The sequence below is a fragment of the Raphanus sativus genome, unplaced genomic scaffold (genome assembly GCF_000801105.2).
Source record: "Raphanus sativus cultivar WK10039 unplaced genomic scaffold, ASM80110v3 Scaffold0665, whole genome shotgun sequence".
Lineage (NCBI taxonomy): Eukaryota > Viridiplantae > Streptophyta > Magnoliopsida > Brassicales > Brassicaceae > Raphanus > Raphanus sativus.
Window position 1 is genome coordinate 22,937 of NW_026615982.1, and position 10,003 is coordinate 32,939.

Consider the following 10,003-nt stretch of genomic DNA (forward strand, 5'->3'; position numbering starts at 1 on the left):
AAATAGTCACATTTTTATTTGTATATATGATAGTACATAGACATTTTTTTCCACGTAAACTTAAATTTTTATTTTCTTTGTTTTAATATATATTATCATCATAACTAACATAGATAGGTGGATTTAATATGATTATAACATAACTTAGTGATGACACTTTACTGCACATATCCAATTAGTTAAATTCAAACAAAAGAACGATACATATACATTTTTATTATATGAAAATAATTTTAAAATTATATTAGATACTATATATATACTATTATATTTATTTTTTACAAATTCCAAAATAAGTGTTTCATTTCTATTTTTAAATCAAAATTGAAAAGAATATTTTATAATTATAATAAGACAGAAAATAACATTTATAATAAATGATTACTCATTCAATTTTAAGCTGGAAAAAATGAATATATCACATATTCAAATTTTATTAAAGGTACAAAATTTGAATTCAATGAAAATAATTAAAATATAATATCTATGTGAATCTTAACATTAATTATATATGATAAAATAGAAAAATGTAAATTTACTATAATTTCAAACCATAAATTACTTTGGCTTCAGAAACACGGATCTAAATATTTATATTTTCAAATTAAAATGTACAAACAAAATAACCTCGCTGTTAAAGTACGGATCATCGGTTACTACGATAATATATTTTAAGAAATACTCGGTTTAGATATATTTAGGGTGGGCAAAAAATTCAAACCGAACCGAGTCAAACGAAACTAACCGAATCGATACCGATTCAAACCGAACCGAAATCTTTTTCAAATAATTCGATTGAAGATTTTTTCAACCTGAAAGGTTTGGTTTAAAACCGAACCGATAAACCGAACCAAACTAACTCATGATTTACTTCAGTTGGAAATTACTAGAACCAAACTAAACAAACCAATCCGACCCCGAACCGAACCGAGAAGATAACCGAAGTGTCCACCCCTAAGATATATGGTAGGAAAAACTTATTTTGATTTTGATATCGACAATCCATATCAGAGTTTCAATATAGTAACAAAAATGTTTTTATAAAAATCACCTTTGAATTTTTTTGTCCTAAATTATAACAAAAAAGTCCTGCACTTTTAAAGTGCGGGTCAAAACCTAGTACTCATTAATTTATGTATCTGATGTTAATACGTATATAAACCTTTTGCCTTAGTTAACACTATAAATGATGTTAAATATTCTATCAGTTTTGATTGATATTATATTTTTATGTGTGATTAAATGATAAGAAATTTGTATCTTTATTAATCACTGAAGATAATTAAATTTAATTGATGTATATTTAATCAATAATAGCACAACTTTCTTAATTGATACTATTAAATTATATATTTGTATAATTTATGAATATAAAATTCAAAAATAAATATCATTTGATTTTGTGAGAATTTTATAAATATTCATGATGCAAGTATAGTGGTTCCCAAAGGCGGTGGCCACAATCTGATTATAGTCTAGCTCAAACCGATTGGTAAAGGCTGTACGTAGCTTTATGTTTTTGACGGTAGAATTTAATCTGTAAAATTATTTGTTTTATTTTTTTTGTTGTAATTTTCTAAAGTAATAGTTTTTTACTTTGAGAATAAAGTTTTTTACGACCATATTTTAATTTTGTTGAGATATTTTTGCTCTAAGTTTTTTAATGAAAGAAAATTTCAGATTATTTGACATGTACATTTCTAGATTAAATTTTGGTTATCCAGAACATATACAGACACAACCAATCATCTCCTTAGTAATGAAACTTAATTTCTTTGTAAGCAATTTAGTAGAACCATATATAGTATTACCTCTGTTTCAAAATATTATATATTTTAGATTTTTCACACATATTAATAAAACATATTAATATTATTTATATATGCATAACTTTGTGATTATTTTCCCCCCACAATTTTAAGCCAATAAAAATCAAATAAATAGAATTAAGTTTTTTGAAGTTTTCAATTATTAAATCAAATATGCATTTTCAATGTAAAAATAGATTTTTTTGAAACAAAAGTTTTATCTAGAATATGTAAATTTATGAAAAGAGGAAATATTAATTCAGTTTTGGTTAGTTCCGGTTTGGTTTGGTAGCTAACGAATTTCGAAATTAACTACCTCTCGCCGTGCTCATTGCTTATATAAACCTCTCTCTCCCTCTCTCTCCTGGTTTCCTCTGTAATCAATCAACTGAACGCATTCTTCTTCGATTGAAATCGCCTTCAGGTAAGAGACGATTCGTCAACCAACAAGCAGCACCACCAGTGACACTTCGTGAGCCCGTCGTTCAATGGCGACATCGCGTCCTCATTCTCCGCCTTCGGATTTTCCCGCCAAAACGAAGCGGACGAATCAGAAGGAGGAAGATCGGAAGAAGGTGACGTACAAGACGAAGGAGATCAAGTATCTGAATCGAAAGAAGCTAATCATTCTCCAGAACGAGAACGGACCGTGTCCTCTCATCGCCATCTGTACGCACTCTCTCCCCTGCTTCCCCTTAGGGTTTTCGAACTTTTGCGTATAAACGATCGATCGATTAGGTTAACGAAACTGGAATTAGATATCGCTGTTACGATGAGTGAATTAGAGATCGTTTTTCTTGGATAAGATTTAGATTCTCGTTTGTTTATTATAATGGCGGAAACAGGTAACGTTCTGCTGTTGAGGAACCGGATGGATCTGTATCCTGATCGTTTTCAAGTTTCTCAAGAGAGATTGCTAAACCTTGTGGCAAATATACTCTTTGATGTAAGACTTGTTCTCAGGTTTTAATTTCATTATCTTATGGCCTGACCAGATGATTGATTTGACAATGGCAGATCGATGATGAAGCAGAGAAGATAATTGATGCCATTAACCTCCTCCCACGCCTTGCTTATGGCATTAACGTCGATATCAAATTCAGGAGGTTAAACCTAATCCTCTTGTTTGAATTCAACATAGAAAAACATTCCTTATGATTAACTAACCCAAACATGTTTACTTGATTGCAGTATTAGTGACTTTGAGCGTACACCTGACTTAGCCATATTTGATTTGCTTAAGATTCCCTTGTACCACGGATGGATTTTTGATCCTCAGGTAACATCATCAATTTTGATTCTTTCAGTTGCAAACTTGGAGTAATACAAACGTTTTGAATGTTTTTACTCTCCTTTACCTCCAGGACTATGAAACCGCTACTGCAATTGGATGCAAATCTTATAATGATCTGATGACTGGCCTTGTTACTTTGGCCGAGACACAGACTGTAATGGCTCCAATCGGTCTAGATTGTGGAGAATGCTCTGTTGATTTTAGTGCAGCTCTAGGGACTCCTTCACAGTGTTTCTCGAAGACAAGATCTTTTGCTGACTCTACACCTACATCTGCAGAGCATGGTAGATTGGCAAGGGGGGATATCGAAGAAGAAATAGCGTTGCTGCAAGCCTTGCGATTATCTGAAAGGGAAAATCTTGGTGTGGAATTGGATACTCGCAGAGACTCAAGCAGTGGAGGAAAGTCCGCGTCTGGATACTCTGATGTATATTGGATGTCTGAGGATGACTCACTGGTAAATTCTGTGGGCACTGCATCTGGTTCTACTAGCACCCCTGGAAGTGGTAATACCTGTCCCAAGACCAGATGTGATGATCAGTTTTCTTCTAAGGGATCAGGAGATGAGACAGACTGTGTTGTTGGGAATAACATTGATGTGGGGGAAAATATATGTTCGCCAGCATCAAGTAAAATGACCAGTGAAGCTCTTGACCATGATCATGTGCCCCTGTATGAAGATGATAAAGGTGTAACCATAGTAGGTTCACCAGTTTGTAAAGGCGACTCAACTCCTGGACAAATCTCTCCGGAAGGGAAGGATACAAACAGGCTCACACCAGAAGAGGGTACGTAATGTTCACACACACAAACATAAGATTATATTTTATTGTGCATAGAGAGACAAGTCCATACGTTTCCCGACATTCTTAAGAAAAATTTGCCATGGTTGGATCTTCAGGTGAAGTGATCAAGAGGTTCTTGAATAATAATGCCAGCCAGTTAACGTTTCTCGGGTGAGTGTTGGTATTGGTTGCTATGTAATTGGCTATCACTGGTTTTATAATTATAACCATTGATTTATCATTTTTCGCCCAGGCTCTTTTTCTTGCATGAAGGCCTTAAAGAAGGTGAACTATGTGTTTTCTTCCGCAACAATCACTTCTACACCATGCTGAAGGTTAGTTACTTACATGTAAAGCTGTAGCCTTTTTTATTTCCCCAAGTGTCTAGAGACGATTTCAACAGTTGATACATAACAGTCGAGAAGGTTAAAATCCAATTCTATCTTCTTTCGTTGTTCTCGTTTTGCAGAATGACAGTGCACTCTATAACCTGGTTACTGATCAAGGCTACCTGACTGAGCGAGACCTCGTTTGGGAAAATTTAAACCAGGTATGTGCGGATAATTATGTATTAGTTAATCTTTTGTAGGGAGAAGATTGATTTTGTTGTATTCAAAGTCTCTCAGTGATTGCTATTTGCTTTGCATATTACCATATGGTATTGTTTCAAAATTTGCAGGTTAATGGTGACTCTGATTTCGTGACTGGTGACTTTAAGGTCTTCGAGTTTGACAGTGGCAACTGGGATCAACAGGATGCAGTTAGTAATACTGCGGTATGCAAAAACTTCCTCTCCTGCTTCTGAACTTTTTTTTTGTCACGTTGAAATTTCTTGGCATATACTAATTTGAATTGTATATTCGTTTTTTTCCTTTTATGTTACCAGGACTACATCTACAGCATCAACAGTTTGTCAAAAGAAGGCATGGAAATTGAGTAAGCTTCCCAACTTTATAATCTCTGAAGAATGATCTGATTAAACCATCTTTGTTTCTAAACCTGTACATTTTTTTAATGTTTGGTTTCTATGGTTAATATGCAGTCCCGATCTTAAAATGGCGATGGAGTTGCAGGAACAAGAGTTGGGTGGTGAAGACAAAGATTTCGAGGTATAAGTGATTTTAGACCTACAAAGTCCCCATAATACGAAAACTTACAATATATCCTAAAAGTGTAACAAGCATCATTTTCATTCATAACTCTGTTACTTGTTAGTAGTTTTTTTCCCCTAAAACATAAGAAGACAGAAAGAAACTTAATGCCATTTTATCCTACTTCTGCTTGTCCTTTGTTATGTTTTGCCATGAACATGACTAAGGACCTCTTCTGCAGTTTGTTCCTTGTACCGGAACCTACCAAAGCTAATTGAGTAACGAATTGAATACTAAAAATCACAGAAGATTTACCTTAAGATCTAATCAAATTATCTCAAAGGTATTCCAACCCCAGATAACTAAACCACATCACACCTTAGCATGTGATGTGACAGAAATATACCTATTAAAAGAGTGAAAGAAAGGAACAAGTGTTCTTTTTTTGTAACCACGCCACCCCCATAGTATGTACTCTTTCTTGGGTAAATTTAGGGAATGGCAAATACCAAAAGTCGTAAGTTCAAAAGCCAAATATGAAACCCAAGATGGTTGGTTACAAATGATAAGCATTGTCTTACAACTAAAACTGTGTTGAAGGGACACTGATTGAGGGATGAACGTGTAAAAGTGTGTGATTATCTCTTCAGGTATCAATTAAGAGGCAATCAATACAAGAAGTGAAAGCAGTCCAAAGAAAGGCAAATGTAAATATCATGTATATAAACCCTCATGTCTCATCCTTTCTGTGTACAGTTTAGTTTAGCTTATTTTTTATTGATTGTTGGGTTTACAGTAAGCAGTCAGGGCTTTCTGATGCTTACTTGGCTGTAGTGAAGTACGATGTATCATGTATTTCTTTTTCTTTGAAAAATAAAATCGATGTATGTATATTTTGAGAATACTTCTTTCTTAGATTTTGTTGAAAAGAAAATTACAATACAAGAACCTGTTGCGAGCATGGGACGGTCGAAGCCAAAATGATTGATTTCAAACATTTTTATAACATGAAACTCAAGGAGTCAGTGATATATCTTTTTACAGTTTGACGTATATATAAGAAGAAAAAGAGACATGGGATCTCATATATATCTAGTCTCCTCGTTCTCATGTGTAAGTATCCCTCAAAATTTTAGTCTAACAAGAAGATGAAGAAGGAAGAAGAAGAGGTTCAATTCCTTTCTTCCTTGTGATACCAGTTGGTACACCATAACAGACCGGCGCAGCCCCAATCAAGTATGGCAACGTACACACTTCTCTAGCCGCAGCTATGAACGAACCGATTTTGCGTCCATGCTTGTGATTACACTCCATCTTCCCTGACCCATCAGCATTCGATTGACCTGGCTTGTTACGCGGTTTCCTTGTCCTCTTGGTGGTGTTGCCTTTTAGATTCATAACCGCAAGTTCGTTAGCTAATGACTCACACTGGCTGCAACCACCCTCCGAAGAAGAAGGAGAATCTGATCTCTCTCTCAACCAGCCTTCCAACAACGCTTTCCCAAACCGATCAATGTCTCGGTCTGTTACGTCCCACAGATTGGCCACAATGGCTGGAGATCCGGCTAAGAGATAGGAAGAGTGGTATGCCTTGTGGGATGTAGCAGCCTTTGAGCCATAGTGAACCACTGCTGCATCCCATCAGGAAAGTTGCACAACAGATTTCTAGCTTCTCTAATTTCCCGACTAGATAGATATTGTGCTCCTGCGAGTGTCAGTGTCATATACAGTAGAAGATCTATTGAAAAAAAACAATCACAAAGTAAACGAACATTGCAACAGCTAAGGACAGTTTTTGCATGAGTGAGTGATGGAGTAATCATATACCACTTCCATGACCGAAATAAAGAAATAGATCATGGCTTTTTAATGCTTTTGTCAACTCTTCCGCACTTGGTACTGATCCAGCTTTCCCTGAGAAAGTATTTGCAATGATGGGTTTAAAAATTTTAGCATAAAGAAAAAGGCTAACTACAAGTAACGCTGACCCTATAATATATGTTACCTCAAAGTTTTGATCTCTGAACCAACTCTCAAAATCGACTTGTGTCTCGCTGAGATCACCACGGGATTCAACAAGTAGAACGAATCTAGCGGATCAATGAGAGGGAAGGAAGCAGCATAAGATCTTGCTGGCTCTCCCTGGAGACATCGCTTCGTCAGCACAGCAATATATGCTACCTACAGAAGGCATTCGGTACAACCTCCTGTTTCCTTAGTATTGAAATATTCTCCCAAGGAAGCATCTAATCAAAAATCAGAACACAGTTTCAGGTAAGAAGGTCCGTAAACGCAAGGGACAAAAAAGGAAACTCTTTATTTGCTATGTAGACATGAGTCAAACGTTGTAATACATGTGCAGGAAAGTGATAAAGGATATAAATGACGTTACCTGAACCTCAGGATCTAAAACAAGAACGATAGGTTCTCTACTGTCACAAACCGGCATGCTGTTCTAGTTTGGTTGCTGCTTCACGTATCAGTTGTTAAAGCCAATCCATGCCTACTTTCGGAAAGTATCAGCTGCAACAGTAGGATTTTTACAGCTATCTTCTTCATAAAGATATCCTCCTCTGCCTACATAGCAACCATTTCTTAGAGAAAGCTGAGCAACGCATGCTTCTCCTTCAAAGTTTTCGATCCCGCCTCCAAGAATAACCTTCAAAAAGCATTTCATTTACTTCCATTTTGCACTTGGACTGAGATCTCTTTACCAGTTTTTTATGTACTGAGTCAGGCAATTTCAAGTTTGACAAGTCTCCAAGAAGCAGACATCTCCAGGGACCCAGCCAGGAAGCTTCTAGATTCATAGAACAAAAAAAAATGGTTACCTAATTGTTATTAACAAAAATTGTAGACTCGTGCATATATAGTTCTGTATATGTCACAAACATTTTAAAATGTAAAAATTTTTTTGGGCGTGGACAAATATTCTGAAAATGTCAAGAAATATGAAAAGGATTGATCGGTCTTGCTGAATTGTAAAATAGATGTAAACGTAATAGAAAGAGAGCCCATCATACCTTAGGAATTTTTTAAGATGGCTGATCAAGTTCTTTCTCTTTTTTCCACCATAAATTTCTATGCTCTCTCTCGTGTCTTCTACAGAAGATCCAGTAGATGTATGGGTTTCCTCCATTATTGATTTTAAATGCTGGAGCTACATCATCAACCACGGTGGAACCCCATGGACAAAGCCAGCGCCTCTCCAAATTCTTGACTTGAGTCGCTTCCGTAGAACTAGTATTTGCACCGTCGTCGTCTGACATGTCTAGTGATTCAATGAGGTCATGAGTACAAAGAGGAAACATTATTGATCAACCAGTAGGCAGTTCGTATTTTACCTTCTAGAAACCGAATCTACAGGCAAAAGTGTGGCGACCGGTTGGCTTTTCAAGGTAGGAGGCGTGATATGAGCACCCAGGCACAAACAGGGGAACGGATTTGCATTAGCTCCTGTAACAATTGATTTAAAGCGCCTCCAAGCAAACTAATACAGTGATGATTGTTGAGCTGGGAAGATTGTTGAAGAATTCTTTTAGCAAAATGGTACAAGATCTTGAGTCCGCTCAGGAGCAAGCCTACAGTTGCGAGTTAGGCAAACAGTGAGTAAGCCAACAGAAAATTAATAGCATGTCTGGTTGCTTAAGTGAACTCATGTCATACCTGGTAAGTCCAACTCCTCAGGAACCATGCAACTCGAGCAAGTAGCCTCTGTACACTGGAAAATACAAGCTGTTAGATAAGAAGAAGCAACACGTACTTCCAATTGACAAGCTGAAAATACCTATCCAGCCTCTTTCTCTCACCTCAATTTGTATTAATCTTGCGTCAGCAATATCTTCTCCATGAGATCTAATACAGCTTTTCCATGCTGAGCAAACAGATTTTTCCCAAGGGCAGCACTAAACAAACTTTCAGCATACAACAATCCATCTGCCTGGGAAACTATATCAATTTGTTTTCGAGATATATCTCCAAGCTGCTTATCAAGTGTAACTTCTAACTTCAGTTTGCACTTTACGCATGAAAATTTTTGCTGGATTAGTAACTAATATCTCTTTTGCATTTTGGATTTCCTTTACTGCCAGATCCAGACTCTGCTTTTTGTTGTAAAAGTTTCCTTGCAAGATATAAAAAAAAATATATATATCAAGTGGCTTATTAACAAAAGGAACAATGAAATCTACATGAAAGGACAATACTTCGCGAGAAAAAAATAAGAAGAGCAGTTCCATACCTAAAGCAGAAGAAAATGCAACCACAAAAGGGAACAGACTTGGAGAGCAGGAAATGGCTTTCCTCCCATGACAGAAGAGATTCTGCCTCCAGCCCATTCCCTATCAGCTCATTTAACAATTCCAACCTGCAAAAATTTGGCACCAAATTGAGAAACAGAGAAGTGATGGAACCCAGCTAGACTAGGTCTGATTAGAAACAGAACCTGAAGGGTGCTTTCCAAATAACAGTGGAGTACATTCCAACGACTTATTAAATAGCAAAGCGATTAATGTCCCAGGAAAAATTCCCACACGGCCAAAAGGTCAGTTGCTAACGATCTGTACACTTGGAAATCTGTTATCCTATAACTCCGTATCCCTGACATTTTCCCTGCGTCATTGTATTTTTTCGAACTGCTTCTCAGCGGTATTACTTAAATTTATCTTGAAACAAAAGAGTTCGTATTCTATAGGCTTCTTTTGCATATGAAAGAGCCTGTAAAAGAAAAACACATTATAATTAAGTTTCTTGCAACAATGACTGGCAATAATTCACAACAAAAAACATTGTGGAAAAGTTTGTATAAATATACTTATAACAAACGTATAACGATTTTAAGAAATTCACCTCAGAAAGCTTTCAAAACGATATGAGCCTTTCAGAGAGATCATGATAGAGATATGCAGCTACGAAAGATGATTTGACCAGAAGGTGAGGCCTGAAATGACATTGATTAGCAAAATCTAATATCACCATAAGCAGTATTTGGTGACAAAAAGCTCTGTAAATAATTTCCTTACACTT

At 36.0% G+C, this 10,003-nt stretch overlaps 1 protein-coding gene and 1 pseudogene across 1 annotated transcript; one reads left to right on the forward strand and one right to left on the reverse strand.

The window, feature by feature from the left end:
• The first annotated feature begins 2,192 nt into the window (after positions 1-2,192).
• LOC108852599 (uncharacterized) lies at positions 2,193-5,872 on the forward strand. Its single transcript, XM_018626102.2, has 12 exons — positions 2,193-2,477; positions 2,654-2,754; positions 2,826-2,914; positions 3,000-3,087; positions 3,173-3,890; positions 4,004-4,058; positions 4,141-4,222; positions 4,357-4,437; positions 4,567-4,662; positions 4,774-4,823; positions 4,930-4,996; positions 5,629-5,872. The coding sequence occupies exons 1-12, from the start codon at positions 2,297-2,299 to the stop codon at positions 5,737-5,739; spliced, it is 1,719 nt and encodes a 572-aa protein (XP_018481604.2). The 5' UTR covers positions 2,193-2,296; the 3' UTR covers positions 5,740-5,872.
• Positions 5,873-6,029: 157 nt separating this feature from the next.
• LOC130502699 (separase-like) lies at positions 6,030-9,917 on the reverse strand (annotated as a pseudogene).
• Positions 9,918-10,003: the final 86 nt, after the last annotated feature.